At 40.3% G+C, this 19,315-nt stretch overlaps 2 protein-coding genes across 2 annotated transcripts; one reads left to right on the top strand and one right to left on the bottom strand.

Moving 5' to 3' along the window:
* Positions 1 to 10: 10 nt before the first annotated feature.
* On the top strand, positions 11 to 4,494 carry LOC144645727 (uncharacterized). The gene is made up of 3 exons (XM_078505276.1): positions 11 to 104; positions 374 to 545; positions 2,061 to 4,494. Exons 2-3 carry the CDS (start codon positions 507 to 509, stop codon positions 4,269 to 4,271), a joined length of 2,250 nt encoding a protein of 749 aa, XP_078361402.1. The 5' UTR covers positions 11 to 104; positions 374 to 506; the 3' UTR covers positions 4,272 to 4,494.
* Positions 4,495 to 4,937: 443 nt separating this feature from the next.
* LOC144645411 (uncharacterized) lies at positions 4,938 to 13,644 on the bottom strand. Its single transcript, XM_078504986.1, has 7 exons — positions 13,540 to 13,644; positions 11,954 to 12,113; positions 11,397 to 11,457; positions 10,914 to 11,053; positions 7,107 to 7,306; positions 6,359 to 6,505; positions 4,938 to 5,244 (listed from the first exon to the last, which is right to left on the bottom strand). Exons 2-7 carry the CDS (start codon positions 12,088 to 12,090, stop codon positions 5,036 to 5,038), a joined length of 894 nt encoding a protein of 297 aa, XP_078361112.1. The 5' UTR covers positions 12,091 to 12,113; positions 13,540 to 13,644; the 3' UTR covers positions 4,938 to 5,035.
* Between the last annotated feature and the right edge of the window lie 5,671 nt (positions 13,645 to 19,315).

Raw genomic sequence — 19,315 nt, 5'->3', positions numbered from 1 at the left:
GACAGAATACTTTAACTTGCCTCATGGTTGGTTATCGTTGTTAGGAGTTGCAATTTCACGCTGGAATCAGACTTGTGCTAGCCTTGCAGAAAAGTCGAAAACAGGTATTTGAATGTGTTCCCTCGCTTTGTCTAACTCAGGTTTGTTTATATGAACTGTAATGACTGCTAAGTGATGTTTGTCGGAAGCAGAGCTGATATACGTTTTGAGACAAGGAACTAATTTAGTTCTTGATCCGCGTTACTTTCGTGGCACCTGGTCAGTTTTTAAGGCAGATTAATTATTGCTTTGGCAAAAAAGTAACTGTTTCGTAACAAACGACGCATGTATTGCAAAAAACTTAATTATAATGAGTCGATTTTCTTTCTGGCAGGTTTAACCTATTATTGAAACTAAGGCCCTGCGAAATAACACAAGGAAACGGGGTGAAAAGATTGAGGCGTTAGGGTCTAAAGTTGGATAAATTAGTCAGCTGCAAAGGAAAGTCACAGTTGTCTGTAAACAAGATGCTAAAACGAGTGAAAAGACGAGCGAGTAAACAACAAGTAAGTGCTTTATTGTGCATAAATATAAACACTAATGAGTTAAACCAGCTAACTGGGCGAAAATTAATTAGTGTTCTAGAATTACTGCTTTTTTGGAAGCTAGTAGTTCAGTAAAGATTTGTTAATAAGATGCCACAACTTCATATACCGGCCTGACTGATAAATTAACTCATTAGTTTCTCCTTTTGCCAAAATGTTTGATGCTGCGTATAAGCGTACTTATAAACTGAAATATGTCAAAACTAAAACAACAACAATGTCAATACCGGCCTTAAATAGCAAAACCCAATGTTCTCATTTTGATACGCTGTGTGGTCCGTAGGAAAAGTTTGGAAAATTTTGGAGTTCAGTCCGACTCGTGATTTCACTCAGCACTGTGTTAAGATAGTCTCTGTGTTAGTCAGCCCCAGTTTAACAGGGGAATTAAATGAATAATTATACTATACTTCGAAAATACATTGATTCTAATGCGGAAACGACGAGGAACAGTTTCCATGACAATATGACCAAGCCGCAAGAACCAGGAAATCTTTATACTATAAAAAAAAAAAAAAAAAAATTATATTCTGCGCCGAAAAAAAAAAAAAAAAAAAAAAAAAAAAAAAAAAAAAAAAAAAAAAAAAAAAAAAAAAAAAAAAAAAAAAAAAAAAAAAAAAAAAAAAAAAAAAAAAAAAAAAAAAAAAAAAAAAAAATTAGTTTTATTTTTATAGTGTTTTTTTAAACCCAAGTTGCTTTGCGAAAAGGGATTTCATATGAGAAAATTCACGCTAAATTTCAGGCACTTCTGTACAAGCCCAGTGATTCTTCCTATCTAACAAGTATGAAAGTTTTCCGTGTTTCTGTGACAGCAAAAATCACAAGTAAGAAATACAACTTTCTTACTGTTACAAGATCTCCCAAACTTTCAATATTTTTATATATCTTTTTATATATATAGTTTTTTTTTTTTTTTTTTTTTTTTTTTAGAAACACCCAACCAGAAAGCGTAGTTTCTGCGGCCAACATAAGATTCTGAACCAATAACATCGCTTATATTTTTACATTCCAGCCAAATGTGTTGGAGGGAAAAAAATTCATCGTATACTGAAAAGTGGGACTGAAAACAAGACCGTAAAAATAGTATTAACCGCCTTTTAATTTTAAGACAAGTCAATGGTCATTTCTTAGTCTCATACATATTGTTGCAAATTGATAACCGCGGGCTGTTTTCCACGAAAAGTAAATGATTGGCACAGTTTTACGAGCCACACTTAAATTTTAAACTAAAACTTTTATATTATGAGAAACGTTCTTGTGAGGTGCGATTGACGTCATTTCAAGGAACATGTAATTTCATTTTCGATAATTAGGCGTTAACAGTAAAACTCGATGTGTTTATGAACAGCAACACAAACGTTACTTTTAAATAACAGGTCGTTGGGATATAAAGCATTTGTTATTTTCCACCACTAGTAAATTACAAAACAGTTTTCACGGTAATAAGTGATAATTTACTGTCGGTTTCTGTTTTCACAGAGCTTAGAAAAAACTGAAGATTTCAGTAATTCAGGAAAGAAGGAAGGTCCGTCAGAGATAGAGGTTCTTCAACAAGTTATTGCAGAGTTACGAACCGAAGTGAATGCGTTGAAGGAACAATTGGAAAAAGAAAAGAAAGCTACAAGCGACGCAAAGAGTTTGAAAACACAACAAGTTAGTACATTGACCTCTAAACTGGCAAACGCTGTGAGGCAGCGAGAAAAAGTCGAAGAAGAATTAGCTAAGGTCAAGAAGGAAATGGAAGAACTAAAAGAAGAGCTGAAAGTACAAGCCGAAGAAAGGAAAGCTAAAGAAAGCCAAGATGAAACTGACAGCCATAGGAAACAGGACGAGAATTCTACAGAACTATGTCATGTAGAAGAAACGGGTGAAGTAAACAAACAAGACAATTCTAACGCTATCGACAACGACATTGTTTTATCTTGTCTTGAAAAGGATGAAAGTAATCTAGAGGACGGAAACAAAAATGATCTGCTATCGACGGAGGACAGTTTACACGAATTTTCGTCGAAAGAAGAACTGTGCCAAAGCTTCTCTCTAACAGAAATTTCCCTGAGTTCATCTTCGGAGTTGGGCGATGATTTCTCCAAGGAAAATTCGTCCATTCAAGATAATCATCTTGAAGTTTTGCAGATTTCGTCGCCAGAAATGTATGATTCCAACTACGCTACCCTTTCTTTCGAAAGCCAGGAAGAAAATCAGGAAGAAATAACAGAAACTTTACAAGAATCCAAAAAGATTCAAGAAGATCTTTGTAAAGTTCAAGAAAGCGCATCGGCAGTCCCAAACTTGAACCATGTTCTGGCAAAAGATGTGAAAAATGTCGATGAAAGGCGACAGCAGATATTAGAGGAGCCAATTCCTTCTTCTGCGCGTAAAAATAAACGAATATGCGCACAAAACAGCGACGAATCGTCCCCACCCACCTCCCCCGAGGCTGTTTCGTCTGGGTACACTTCAAATAGCACAGACGAAAATCTTGTCAAGTTGTTAATGCATCATGGGATGGCTCGTGATCATAGCGCCGCGATGATTTCTGGGAACGACGGTAAAAAGCAAGAATTGTATCCAAAAGGTTTCTTTAACGAGTATGAGAAAGATGACGTCACAAGCGGAACTAAAAGAGTGCAAGACAAGAAAGGTCTGGAAGATTTTATCAAAAGAGAGGAAGCTTCAGGAACAGGTCTTAAGGAAAATTGCAAGACTTTGGAAGAGGGGCGCTTGAGTTCCAAAAATAAAGAAAACGACGCAACAAAAGGCGTTAGGAAAAGCAGTGAACACCAGAAAGAGTTCTTGCCGCAAACCATGAGTGTGGAAGTCTGGGATTTGAAGCAACAGCTAAAGAACGCTTTGAAGGAGATCGAAGAACTACGAGCTGAAAACAAAGAAATGAAGAAGGAAATACGAAACCTCTCATCATCCGCAGCAGAAGAAGAATTTCTTTTAAAAACAACAAAATTCACTGATAGGCTTTTGAGAGAGATGAAAGAAAGGGAGTCAAGAGTGCATGTCCCACGAGGACTGTCCGTGTCAGAGAAATATGGATTGGAAAGGGAATACAGCTGTCCAGGAATCACGGAACTGAGTCAATTGCGAGCTACTAGAGATATGAATCGATCTGCGGCAAGAAAGACGTCCTTGCCTTTGAAAATTATTGGCGCGAAACTAAAAGAACTCACAAGATCGGTAGAAAACATGGCCACTGATCCTGAATTATGTGAAGAAACTTTTTCGGATGTGTGCGCTCCAGGTCTGGTGGGTTATAAGCTGCGTCATCCAAGCTTAAATGATCATATTGACCTGGAGGAGTTGTTAGTTATGCCAAAAGTATCCTCTGAAACACCTCCTGCGCGAAGAACACCCTTTAAACACGAAAAGCTGGGAGGCGTACCAAGGGGTGGTAGCTGTACGTCTGTGGAAAAACTTGGCGAGGAAAGGTTTCTAGCTCCTTCAAAAACTCAGCTGCAATTCACAGAGGAAGATGGCGCATGGAAAGAGAACCGATTCCAAGTCACCGATCGGCGCGCTCAAGAACGAAGCGGTTTCGACAGCCCTTGTAACAAATGGAAACTTCACAGCGATACTCGAGATTATGTCCAGCGGTATATCGTTCGCTCGTCTGATCATATTGCTAAAATGCGAGACTTGACACCGGAAGAAATCGAGTTTTATTCAAAGTTACTTCACTAAACCGGAGGCGAGCTGTCTTTTCGCCGGCTTGTGAATTTTCACCGGTAAAATTCCTGTTTTGAAATATTTTCAGAGCATTTTGTTTTGTACTATATAAACGCACAGCTATTGCTAAGGGAAAATGAAAAGGGTCCCTGGAACGAGTAACATTCTTGGTGCGTCAGACGAAGCCGGCACAGTTCAATTCGACTCCGGCCTTGTTGTAAATACTGCTAACTATAAGTGAAATCACTATTTTATGACTGCGTTTGCAAATGTTTGCTTTCTATTTATTTAAAGAGTATTGGTTTCTGCTGTGTCGGTAGATGTCTTTTCACCTCAAAAACACAGGGCCGAAAACAGTTTCATTTTTGAGAGACTAAGAAGTGACAGAGTAGTTTTTATACAGCACGATCTATTATGTATTACGATCTATAAGCATTCCTTAGGCTCCAAAAAGCCGGTAAGATTCTGGGCCCATAAAGTATAAAACTTAACGGGCCATTATTTTAGTGCTTCGGGGACCCTCATTCTCAGATTATGCTCATTTATCAAAAATATGCGTATTTCTAATCCGACGTTCTCGTAACCCCATATTTCACCCAGATAGAGTGTTTTATAATGGCAGATTGTCAATCTGCACGAGCCAAAAAAAAGACAGTATACAAAATAAACAAGTTGTGTATTACTAACTACGTTTAATTTAATTTACATCCAAGTCTTAAGCGAATATCCTGATTACATGTCTTTACGTTGTCTAAAGCGACGAAAGCATCGTCAAAATTTTAATCCAAAATCCAAACACAGTCCTCTGAATATTGCGCGACTCCAGTGAGCTTTCCATTCCTAATTGCCAGATACTTCTTGCCGAAGTTTGCAAACAGCACCACAGCGCGGCGACCGTCAGTGGACTGGTCATCAGCCTTTAGGATCCACTCCTCCGCTCCGTAATGCTGGGCCTTGGTGTAGATGTAATCGCCGTTCGGGTCGTATCCTGTCAAGGAATGTAGCGTAGGGAGTTATTAGGGGGATTTTCTGACCCCAGGGAACTAAAGTTACCCTGCTATTCATTAACTATTTCACGCCCAAAGTCAAGCCTCCAGTTAGTTTAAGTCATGTTAATTTTGATGAAACATTAGGCAATTGAAAGCTACTGAGCAGTACTGTCATATGTTACTGTTTGCTGTATAATTTGCTTCAACTTTTAAATCTTTGGATGTGACCTTATTATCATTTGAATGAAAGCCATTCAGCAGTACTTGTGGTTCAAGCGGTACGGTTTATTGTGTTAATTCTCAAATTACAATTTTTCGCGAGGAAGCCACATCAGCTCTAGCTGGTTTCATGCGGGTCCACTATTCTATATTACGCGGCCTTATAAAATACCATTAAACTAGCATACTCAACCTCGTTCCCGGGTCTCTCTCTCCTGCGCTCTGGGGGCGGGGGGCCCTGGGGCGGGTGTGCATACTATATTTCAAAGTGTATGACTAGCGCTAGCTTACGCTGATGTGGCATTCTCTCTAAATATAGCCATTTTTAGTTTGTTCCAACCTGCATGCATTTTACATATCGTTACACATAAACGTCCACACTATTGGAAGTGGTGTTTACAAGAGGGATAAAGTACTTAGGACAAGTCAACGTATTAAAACTTGGTAATTTTATAGTTTCGTTTTATCAATATTCTTCATATATTCTAATTCAAATTTACAATGTAATTTTGAATTCTTAAATTAAAGGGACTGTGTCACGACTGAGTGAAGTTTATTTTATTTCGTTTTGCCAAATACTCCCTATGAATCCTAATAATTACTTCTATGGATCTAAATGACAAAATTTGTCTCCCGGACGTTAAAATTTAAAGTTACAAGCAACGCTAACTTTGAAAACTGTTCAGCTCAACAATATTTCAAAAACTCAAATCGCAATCCGTTTTAATCTTCGTCGCTCTTGGCCATCCGTACCTTTGTATTTGCTGTGTTAGTGAAATGTCCCTTCACTGTTTTAAGAGGTTATTTTTATATTTCACTGAACTTGATGGTCATTTTCCATGCATAAATTTTGGCTAAAATTCGTGACATATTCCCTTTAAGTAATGCACTTACCTAAGTATCCGTTGGTGGCATAGTTTTTGAAGAAATGAATCTCCGACTTGGGAGCCTTTTCCTCCACCCAGTAGCTTGTGTCTTCAGCTGTGTCCCTCATGACCAAAGTACTGCGATTGCCACTCGCTGGATGAAACTTAACTTGACCTGGAATGTGATAAAAGGCGATACCAAATCAGCTGATTTATCGTGGAAAGAAAGTTGAAGAATACTGAAATACTTCATAACATGCACTGGGGTCTCTTACTTTCCTGTTCTTGAGTTACAAATTAGTGTATGATGGACCAAGTTTACAAAATAGTTATACTGCGATTAGACTCTGTTTTTCTCAATGTTAGTCGAGTGGACGAGCACGTAAGTCACGTGCGTGTCACGTGTGTTAAAGTCACCTCGCACGGGCAAGTCACATGCGCTAAAGTCACCTTGCACGAGGAAACGCTACGCATGTTGCACAAGGTAATTTTCGCGCGCTTTTGAACCACTCGTCTTTCCATAAAAATTAAAGGACTAGTCGTACTCTAAAACATAATAAGAGATACACATGTACCAATTTAAGGTGTAGATTCTTTTCCTGAGAATAGACGCCACACCTGGTTTCCAGAACAAGAGTTTCTTGGCTAACAGTGGTTAAACTCAGAGAAAACCTCCCTTATCTTTGAGTTGACTAAAAGTGATGGCATTTTAATGCTAAATCTCTTTGCGTGTTTTAGTCTTTAACCTTAATTGATCAATAAAGAGGTTTCAGTACCTGATTCCGCCAGAAATTTCCCAGTAAGCTTGTGCAAGAAGGCTCTTCCAGGTTTCTTTCTAATATCGATCTGTCGAGCTTGCGGGGCAGCTGCTTCAGACATGTCAGAAGGGTTCATCTTAACATCATCCTCATTCGCCAGCGAGTTAATTATCTCCTTTGCCAAGGATTCTAAAGAATTCTCGAATTGGGTTCCCTCTCTAAACAACACAAAAGAAAGCTCATATTACTTAATGTACCAATTTCGTGTGTTAGACGAAGACTAGAGCTGTCCCCTACCTTTCCACTGCCCACAATTTGAGCATGTTTCAGCTCAACAATTTGGGGAAGGATGTGACTTTTTGTGGTCCGCGCTTCACATCATTATATTTACATTTAAACACGCATCCACCTTATATGTGTTTGTTATTACTTTTACAGTATAATAACAGGACTGTCAACTCCGACAGTCCCTAAGATCACTTTAATTTTTAACCCATATTTACATTTGTGCGAGCCTTTTTAAATGTGGGTTAGTTATTTTTTGAGTCGTAACAAATAAAAGCAGGTTGCCACAACGGGACCGGACTTTAAGAACCTACAGAAAAAGGAAGACAGAGAAATTTAAGAAAAATCATACGCTTCCGATGTAATCTGACTCTTCACTTCTGCCTCCAGAGACAAATGTACAATGCACCCAGCTGAAGTCACCAACAAACCGCATGCACAGTCACAAACGTACCGCGTTTGACGCCGTGTACACAGGCACAAACCTACGGCGTGAACAGTCAAGAAACATACCGCGGGAACAGTCACAAAACTACCGCATGCGCAACAAAAACCTACCGTGTGCTTAATCACAAATCACAAATCGATCGGTGGAAAAGAGCACAGATCTCCCTGTCGCGAATCATTTCCCTATTTCTGGTCATAGTGTTGACGGCATATTGGTGTATGTTATCTGTGTGGGGCTTAAAAGTTCAAGGATAATTAACTTACAATTGCGCGCATATGTCCAAGACAGATGAAGGCAACTGAAGACATAGTCATCTCGATAAGTCTGCGATTTTAATTATTTTCAGCGCAAAGTTGATACTTTTGTTTCAATGTTTTATTATAATACTTGCGCTTCACAGTTCTTTCATCATTTTTGTAATCACGAACCTACCGTGTGCGCAATCACAAACCTACCACGTGCACAATCATAAACCCACCGAATGCACAAACACAAACCTACCGCGTGCACAAACACAAACCTACCCCGTGCACAAACACACACCCACCGCATACGCAATCACAAACCCACAGCGTGCACAATCATAAATCGATAAAACTACTGCGTGCTTAATCACAAACCTACCGCGTGCACAATCACAAACCTACCGCGTGCACAATCACAAACCTACCGCGTGACAAACACAAACCTACTGCTTGCACAATCACAAACCTACTGCGTTCGCAATCACAAACCTACCGCGTGCACAATCACAAACCCACAGCGTGCACAATCACAAACCTACTGCGTTCGCAATCACAAACCTACCGCGTGCACAATCACAAACCCACAGCGTGCACAATCACAAACCTACCGCGTGCACAATCACAAACCCACAGCATGCACAATCACAAACCTACCGTGTGCGCAATCACAAACCTACCACGTGCACAATCATAAACCCACCGAATGCACAAACACAAACCTACCGCGTGCACAAACACAAACCTACCACGTGCACAAACACACACCCACCGCATACGCAATCACAAACCCACAGCGTGCACAATCATAAATCGATAAAACTACTGCGTGCTTAATCACAAACCTACCGCGTGCGCAGTAAAAAACCTACCGCGTGCACAAACACACACCCACCGCATACGCAATCAGAAACCCACAGCGTGCACAATCATAAATCGATAAAACTACTGCGTGCTTAATCACAAACCTACCGCGGCACAATCACAAACCTACCAAGTGCGCAGTTACAAATCATACCGCGGGACAAACATAAACCTACCGCGTGCACAATCACGAACCTACTGCGTGCGCAATCACAAACCTACCACGTGCGCAGTTACAAATGTACCGCGGGACAAACACAAACCTACTGCTTGCACAATCACGAACCTACTGCGTGCGTAATCACAAACCTACCGCGTGCACAAACACAAACCTACCACGTGCGCAGTTACAAATGTACCGCGTGACAAACACAAACCTACCGCGTGCACAATCACAAACCTACTGCTTGCGCAATCACAAACCTACCGCGTGCACAATCACAAACCTACTGCTTGCGCAATCACAAACCTACCGCGTGCACAATCACAAACCTACTGCGTGCGCAATCACAAACCTACCGCGTGCGCAATCACAAACCTACTGCGTGCGCAATCACAAACCTACCGCGTGCACAATCACAAACCCACAGCGTGCACAATCACAAACCTACTGCGTGCACAAACACAAACCTACCGCGTGCACAATCACAAACCTACCGCGTGCACAATCACAAACCTACCGCGTGCACAATCACAAACCTACCGCGTGCACAATCACAAACCCACAGCGTGCACAATCACAAACCTACTGCGTGCACAATCACAAACCTACCGCGTGCACAATCACAAACCCACAGCGTGCACAATCACAAACCTACCGCGTGACAAACACAAACCTACTGCTTGCACAATCACAAACCTACTGCGTTCGCAATCACAAACCTACCGCGTGCACAATCACAAACCCACAGCGTGCACAATCACAAACCTACTGCGTGCACAAACACAAACCTACCGCGTGCACAATCACAAACCTACCGCGTGCACAATCACAAACCTACCGCGTGCACAATCACAAACCCACAGCGTGCACAATCACAAACCTACTGCGTGCGCAATCACAAACCTACCGCGTGCACAATCACAAACCCAAAGCGTGCACAATCACAAACCTACCGCGTGACAAACACAAACCTACTGCTTGCACAATCACAAACCTACTGCGTTCGCAATCACAAACCTACCGCGTGCACAATCACAAACCCACAGCGTGCACAATCACAAACCTACTGCGTGTGCAATCACAAACCTACCGCGTGCACAATCACAAACCCACAGCGTGCACAATCACAAACCTACCGCGTGCACAATCACAAACCCACAGCGTGCACAATCACAAACCTACTGCGTGTGCAATCACAAACCTACCGCGTGCGCAATCACAAACCTACCGCGTGCACAATCACAAACCCACAGCGTGCACAATCACAAACCTACTGCGTGCGCAATCACAAACCTACCGCGTGCACAATCACAAACCCAAAGCGTGCACAATCACAAACCTACCGCGTGCGCAATCACAAACCTACCGCGTGCGCAATCACAAACCTACCGCGTGCGCAATCACAAACCTACCGCGTGCACAATCACAAACCTACCGCGTGCACAATCACAAACCTACCGCGTGCGCAATCACAAACCTACCGCGTGCGCAATCACAAACCTACCGCGTCCTCACCGCGTGCGCAAAACCTACTGCGTTCATAATCACCAATCACAAATCCACCGCTTGCACAAGTACAATCTTACCGCGTGAACTGTTACAAACGTTCTTTCATGTAGTCACAAACGAACTCCGTTTGCAACAAGAATGAAGTACACAACTTTCAGTGAGTTCTTGGACAATTTTCTGATTGGTGAATTTCAAGTAGGTAAATTTTTCACGTTTTTGGGACTTTAGGGACTAAAAATATTGCCAACTTCATATTTCCCCCTTTGCGTAAAAGGACAACAAGGAATGAAATTAAGGGAAGACTTTTTTTTTACCTAAAGTCAATCCATAACATTCCAGCAGTAATGATGCCGAGCCAGCCCTGTGCCTTGAACCCTTTCTCGCACATCAGTGGAACGATGGCTTTCTCCTGGGAATCGGCGTAGTTTAATTCCTTTTTACAATTTCTTGAACTCTGAAATGAAAATGAGGACCAATTAGCTTGTGGTATTAAATCTCCAGTCGGAAACTCAAAATATTTATTCTTACTGATTTCTGTAAGATTTTTAATGTTCTGAGAGTTTTATAGTGGGTCATTACTATATTAGTTGATGACATCCCTCATGTTGTAGTCACCTGTTCTTGTCTGTCCGGAATTGATAGTCTGAACTCATTCTCGTCCACATAACTGCCAGTCCCTCTTAGCCGGCGAAGCTTTGGGCACGAAAACCCCAGTTCCATTTAGTAAATTAAGTTCCCGCGAAAATTAGCAACAATAAGGTAGTAAAGGCAAAGAAAAAATTAACGAGATTACTTACGAAATAATCAGTGGACATAAAACAGCATACAGCGGCCGCTCCGTCCACCCCTTCTGCCATACTAAGTACAGAAAACAGGTATAATTAGCTCATTTGTGACTTTGTGGTGTTAAAAGAAAGAAACATTTACTGTAAACATTTTCCATACGTTTTTTTGTTCTAACTGTATTAAAATACCGAGAGGTACAAGCTTAAGCGTCAAATAGCGATTGACTGTTTAGTTGCCGAAAAGTTACGACAGCAGTCGACTAAAATCTGATTGGTGGAGACTCGCCGAACGACAAATGTATCTGATGACGAACCTCGGCAAATGTTTATTTTAATTGTGACGCACCTGTCGTTAATGTAACTGATGTCAACACTCGGAAAATGTTCGATTGCCGTCGGACTGACGACAGTTTGAAAATCAATAAGCCGTCGGAAAATTTCAATTTATTGTGACGCACCTATCGTTGATAATGTAACCGATGACATCCCTCGACAAGTGTTCGGTTGCCGTCGGACTGACGACAGTTTGATAATCAATAAGGCTTCGGACAATTTCAATCGTAACACACCTGTCGTTAATGTTTCCTTTGACTCCACCATGTATGTCCATCCAGGCATTGATTCCGTGGCTACGCAGACCCTTGTACACCTGCTCTGCGAGATCCTGCTTGTTCCACTGGTAAGACAGCATTACGTGCTTGCTCATGGCTGCTGGCTATACTGCTGGAACTGAATGCGAGAAATTGATTCTCTAGTCAAGGGGGCAAGCTTTTTTAGCTACTAAGGTGAGTTCCCGATTGTTATCTTAGCCAATCAGAAATTGTATCAAGGACTCAGAAAGTTGTCACGAGATCTTTCCGCTACATGTCACCAAGCAACCTCCAAAAGCATACTGAAATGGGTGTTCAACGCTCTCCCCAAAGCAACAACTTCAAACGAAGCTACTCTTTAATTTTCAGGAACTTAAATTTGTTCTGAGTGATTCAGTTTGTAAGATCGATCAACGCTTTTAGCAATGTTTCCAGTTTTTGAAAATTTCAACGGAGTCATCAAATTTCGTCGTTTGGATGATATTATATAAAAAAAAAAAATAAATTTTATAAAAAACCAACCCCCCCCCCCCCCCCCCCCCCCCCCCCCTTCTTCTTTCCCCCCCCCCCCCCCCCCGCGCAGAAAAAGAGAAATCAAAATTTTATTAGCAGATCATGATCGAGACGGGACAATCTCGTCCGATTTGTGACTATGTTTTGTGTCGATTGATTTTCTGTCCCCTGAGTCTCCGAGGAAGCAATAGAAAAGCGGGGAAACAATGAACTAATGACTTTGTTTTGCTTCGTTGCGTCTCGAAAACATAATTCTTTTTGATTTGCATGTTAACAAGATCTCAATTTGCATAAATAGAGCATAGATCTGTTTAGAAAAGCTCGATGGATAACAGACATCTTTTTTTAGTCTTCAGTACTTGTCGAACACCTCTATTTTAAAACTAAAGCTTTATACCTGAATTGAACCCTTTATTATTAATTTAGAATTTATAGGAAAGCTTTCTCGTTTCAAACTGACCTGATATATTCCAAGTCGACCGCTCGAAAAGTTTTCCGCTTTTCGTGTTTTAGTTTACCACGGGTTTATTGCCAAACTCGTGAAATTACCGTTTCTTTGAGCGCAAGCTAAAAAGACTACGAACTCTTCGAACAGTTTTACGCCGGAGGCAGTTGCATGAAAACTGTATGTCCTCTCCTTCGTATCTTAAACCGAATTAAAAGAGGGGTTTTTACTGTGATCGAATCTCACTTATTTTCAAGGCACTGGCTGAATAAATTTTGCAAATGAGTGCTCGTGTAAACAGGTCAGCGTCCTGATAACGGGGTGTTCGTATTGAGCTCGTAAATTGTTTTTGATCGATGATATGTTTGGTTTTTCGTATAATTTGGCGAAATCTTCGAAAATGTCTGAGCTTTGGAGTGCCACAATATGCAAAAAATATGACAAGAATTAACTCAAATCGATGTCCCTAAACTACCAAACATATTTGGTTCGTATGCAGATGAAATCTAGTTGTAAATCTAACAAATGATATTCGCTATAGCAACACAGGTTGCAACAACGTGCCTAGTTACATGACACAAGTTTCATCTCGCTCATCTCGGCTTACCTTGTTTCGTATGATCAAAAATATCTCCTTATTCAACGCTTAAAAGCCAAGCTTAGCTGAAGTCTCTTGTGATTCAAGCTATTCTTGAACAACTTTGAAAATGGATGTCAAAACAATAGCTTAATTTACTGGAGAACTAGAACGATTCTGATTGGTCAAGAAATTGTTTATCTCGATTGCAACTTACCGAATGGGAGAATATTAACCAAACAAATAGAAACCAAAAATACGAAGTATTTATTTTGAAAAAAAAAAATCATTGCCGAGACCCGGGATTATTCAGAACTCATACGAGTTCTCCGGATTTGAACCAGGGACCTTCAGATCTTCAGTCTGACGCTTTCCCAACTGAGCTATCTCGGCCAACTTGATTGCAAATCGAAACAAGAACATTGAGAAGCTCGAGAAGCTCAAAATCGGGCGCTTTGCCTTGAAAGGCAGGGTTCAGTACAGCAGAAACCACGAAGCAGTTACTTAAGTAGCACTCAGTCCGACTGTGTTTGTGTAAGTCACAGGGCTTGCATGAGCTGTATTAGTGTGCATAATATAATATCTAGAACGTTGTCGAGATTGCATTATTACTTAATGACATGATGGTTTCAATTTATAAATGTATCTCACACAATACAAATAAACGATTGAAGTAGACGACTAGACAATGTAAAGTTTGACTTAGCAAAGTGCAGTGTATTGGTAATACTGTAAGGTGCGGTTTCACCTGACGGTCGTGTGCTTTTCGGTATTTTCCAGGCATTGCACTTTGATGGGAAAGTACTACAACTGTTTACCGGGGAACTACTATTGTCAAGAAAATGATCACAACTTGTTGATGAATGATTGAACATTTGTTTCATACCATTACTGTAATAGCAATTGATGAAGGCTTTTAGTACTGAACCAAAGTATAAGGACTGGGAAATACTGAAACCCATTATCAGCCACCTTAAACGGAAATATCTTGTTGGTGTTTCAAGGAATACAAGGAAACTTCACTCATCCCATGTATCTATGTATTGCGGTATTTTGTAATTTTTTGAGTGATTTTTGGGGATGTTTGGCAGGTGATAGTTTTTTTAAAAGAATTAGTAAAATTTAGACAACTAAGAAATATTGAAAATTTAATGTGAATTTAACATCGGAATTTGAAGTTAGAAATTGGCAGACGGACACCAAACAGTCCCGTGACATCCTGGAGTGTTTTTGCATGGGGGTCAACTGTGTGATGATGTTTCCATTTTTTTCTTCAATCCCCACTGATAAAGAACTGTTGTTGGTGTTATGTTGGTGTTATCACATGTCAAGCCTTTAACAAGGTATGAAAGAACACAAGGATTTAAATTATTCTGGTGCTCAATTTTTGCGTAACTAAAATTAATGTTACTCAAATTCCTGATGGATTCTGTCTTAAACTGTTACGAGCTTAGTATTTCCAAATTATTGCATGTCAATGTAAGGCAAGACAAGACATGCCTTGGTTCTTATGTAATTCTCTTAAAAACACATAAGATATTGACTATAATTTTGTCTGTGCTATGGCAATTCACAGTGGGGTGGTCTTGATGTGTCTTTAACTTGTCGACTGGACTGGACTAGTAAAACGCGGACTTGTAAAACGCCTCTAGACACTTCGAATTCCTTGGCCACAATCATCTTACGGCTCTCTTCAATACATAATGTCTCAAAAAAACAGTAACCTCAGAAAGAAGTCAGAAGCAAATAAGGTCGAAAGACCGAATTTGAACATATAACGGCAAATGTTCTAATGTCACGAACGTAGGAGTCGTGTAGGCCCGTCACCTTTATTTACCACATACTGCCCCCAAATTAAAACAGTACCCTCAGAAAGAAGTCAGAAGCAAATAAGGTCGAAAGACCGAACTTAAACATTTAACGGCAAATATTCCAATGTCACGAACGTAGGAGTCGTGTAGGCCCGTCACCTTTATTTACGATTGACTGTTGATTTCTGGACGGGCCCCGTTCTACCTCGTGCGAGCAATACAAACGACTGCACTCAACAGACGTCAAGTAGTGGAAAGAAAGAAACATATGCACACAACTCATAGCATCAATCCCGTTGTTTTAGTAGGGGTTTGCAGAACGAACATGTGCTATACTGCAAAAACATCTCCACGCTAAAACAGACCATAGAGTGCTCAAAAAAGCTAGAAATATGCCGTCGAAGAAACACACAAGAGCTTCAAACACAAATTGTTTCGCTCGCTAAACCGTTTAGTTTCCGTTTAGTGTCCGCGTTCTACAAGTCCGTGCTTAACAAGCCCTCGTTTTACAAGTCCGCGTTTTACAAGTCCGCGTTTTACTAGTCCTCGTTTTACAAGTCCGTGTTTTACTAGTCCGCGTTTTACTAGTCCGCCTTTTACAAGTCCGCGTTTTACTAGTCCGCGTTATACTAGTCCGCGTTTTACAAGTCCGCGTTTTACTAGTCCGCGTTTTACTAGTCCAGTCCAGTCCTCGAAATACAGTATGCCAAAACTCCCCGCCCTCTAAAGATAAGTCCTTGACGGTTCTTGTCGTTTTTCGGTGCCTATTCATCTTCGGCATCTTTCTCATCCACCTCTCGTTCTGTCCTGTGTCTGTCATCACACGAAAGAAAAGCTGATTCTCAAAAAATCTGCCGCAAAAGGAAATTGACAAAAACAATATGAAAACCATATATCGAAAGTTTCTTATTCTAAAATTTTATCATACGTCTTAATTCAGAGCTACAAAGAAGTTCCTCCTTTTGAGTTATTGATACTGTTCTTACAGTACCTCTTTCCACTAGCGAAATTTTACAAAATTCCTTCGCGGCGAAAAGGTAGCGCGAATCCAGAACAGACTCCAATCGAGAGTGGGTTAATTCTAGATTACTATTAATTAACTATTACAACATTCATTTTTAAAATAGTTTCCCAAGCCGACTAAGCTAACTAAACGTCGAGTGTATCTTTCAGTAAACAAAACATGCCGTTATGACGCCGGAAATCCAGCTCACGCATACTATACCCCGTGACTCACGCAAACCTCCGACTTACGTGCTACTACAGTCATTCCTTTCTAAACATTTTTTTTTACCACCACCGTACCTTTCTACCCAAAAAACTCATGAAACCGCCCGGTTTTAACCTGTTTTAACCTTTCAAAAATTAGAGCGTTCGAAACTAAATAAGATCCGTAATCACAAACAACATACAGCCGTTTACCAGCACTCTTTAAAACTCCTGAAACCCTTCAAAATCAGGCAAAATAAATCTTTGAAATAACCTTTATCAATGTTTCTTATTTTTTATTCAGTTCTATAAAATGCCTTTCATACACTACTGTCAAACAAAAATTTCAATTTCCTCAAAGTTTCAAGACAAAAGAATAACAAATATTTCGTGCACAATGTAATTTGATTAAGCCAATATTATCACGTCTAAAAATACTTCAAGCAATTCAGTGAAAACCCGTTTTTTTTTCGTATCAACGAAAACCACTTTCGAATAATCAATACATGAAAATAACAATAAGATCAAAAGGAAGAAAGGAACCTTTCTAATTATTTGAAGACTTTCAAAGCCGTGATATTATGCATCCAATCCGCGATAAAATTTAATTACAACAAAATCCAAGTTCTCATTTTGAATTCCATTTTTTTCAGTTGATACACACACTTGCAATATGAGGGTTTTGGCGCAAATCCAAAAAAATGTGTTCGGGGCTTCGCCTGGCTCGCCTGCCGGCTTCGCCATTCTCGCCCCTCACTGTTTTTTTGGATTTGCGTCCAAAACCCTCATATTGCAAGTGTGTCGGGGTTAGATGACAGCCTTTCAACCCATGCACATGTATCTAGGCAAAAAGGCACCCTTTTAACACTTGTTGAGGACTGTCCTAAAACAAGTGGCCCCCGCCAAGCCCCAAAGAACAGGCGCGCCAGAATTATTTTTCAATTGAACAAATATTTTTTACTTTGTATATGCACCAAATGGCTGCCGCAAGATATTCGTCAGAAGTTTTGCAAGCTATGATGGAGGAAAACCTCCGTGAATTTCAAAGAAACCCGCAAAGAAATTTGTCTTTTTTACTGGCCAACACCGATTTTAACGATTGGCTCCGAGTATGGAAAATGGACATACCCGAAACCGAAAAAAACAACAAAGATCTTTTAATTTTTGCAAAAAAACACAAAAAAAAGTTTTATGATCTTTTGGAAAGTGAAATTGAAGAATTGAATGACATAAAAGCAAGCTTCGGGCTTAAAGTAAAATTTTCGATGAAAAGAAACGGAGTTACGCAACACATGGAGCACTATTTCAGAGAAAGAGAACCGCGTCTTTTTACAAAAAACACCAAAGACCGAATAAAAAAAGAGTTTGACGAATTTATTGACAAAGCAAAGGGAGAAATCGAGGCTTGGTCGGAAAGGGGCTCGGGGTGGGTTGTTGAAAGAATAACAAGGGCGTACACCTATGTTGCGCGTTATCGGCCATTGCGCGGAGGAACTTACTTGCCTTTGCCTCCCAAACTGGCAAACAAAAAAGCAATTATTAACGTGCAAAACAGTGACAACCAGTGTTTAAAATGGGCTTTGAGAGCTGCTTTATTCCCGCCTGCGAACGGAAAAGATCCTCAAAGAACAAGTAAATATCCCGTTGATGACGGCATAAACTACAACGGAATCGATTTTCCGACACCCCTAAAGCAGATTGACAGGCTTGAGGCGCAAAACAGAAACCTTGCAATAAATGTTTTTGGGTGGCACTTGAAAGACGGGTGTGTGATACCTCTCAGACAAAGCGAAAAAGAAAACAAAATACCCCGTATAAACCTTATGTTGATTGAGTCAGGATTGAAACAGCACTACTGTTTTATAAAAAGAATTAGCGCTTTGTTACACGACCAAACCAAACACAGTAACAAAAAACACTTTTGCATGATGTGTTTGACAAATTTTACAAGAGAAGACTTGCTTGAAAAGCACAAAAAGTATTGCAATGGGGTCAAAGGCAAGCCAACAAGAATCGAAATGCCAGATGAGGAGAAAAACACCCTTTCTTTTAAAAACTACCAAAAACAAATGAAAGCGCCTTATACGATTTACGCCGACGGCGAGGCATTGTTAAAAAAAGAGCGCCGAGAAACGCCCGAGAACCGCCAGAAAAGTTACACGTACAAAACAGAAAAGCACGAGGCATGCGGATTCGCTTACACGCGTGTAAGAAGTGATGGTGAACACGAAAAACCATTCGTTTACAGAGGAGAAAACGCCGTTGAAGTATTTTTGAACTGTCTTTTAATTGAAGAAAAGAAAATAAGATATGAATTGTCAAAGCCAAAACCTCTCCTTATGACGCAAAAAGACTGGGCAAACTTTAAAAAAGCCGAAAACTGCCACATCTGCGAAAAATCGTTGGTGAAACAAAACTTTTTAGACTCTTTGCCGGTTTGGCTTAAATCTAATAAAAAGGAGTTTGATTACTTAGGACAGTTACACAAAAAATGCTATTACGAAAGAATAGAATTGGCGAATACTCTTAATAGCGGGAACCATTATAAGCTAAAAAAGCTTGAAAAAAAATCACACAAATTAGCCGCTGAAAACCAAAAAAACTGCCTAGCGTGCAAAGAGCCGCTTATCCAGCCGAACTACAAGGATGCGGTGAGGGATCATTGTCACATAACAGGCAATTTTCGAGGAGCCGCGCACAACGTGTGTAACTTAATGATGAAAATAAATCCAAAAAATATTCAAATACCAGTTGCATTTCATAACCTGAGTGGCTACGATGCTCAC

This window comes from Oculina patagonica, chromosome 3, assembly GCF_052425735.1.
Source record: "Oculina patagonica isolate OP01 chromosome 3, crgOcupat, whole genome shotgun sequence".
Lineage (NCBI taxonomy): Eukaryota > Metazoa > Cnidaria > Anthozoa > Scleractinia > Oculinidae > Oculina > Oculina patagonica.
This window is presented reverse-complemented; position numbering and strand designations above follow the sequence as displayed.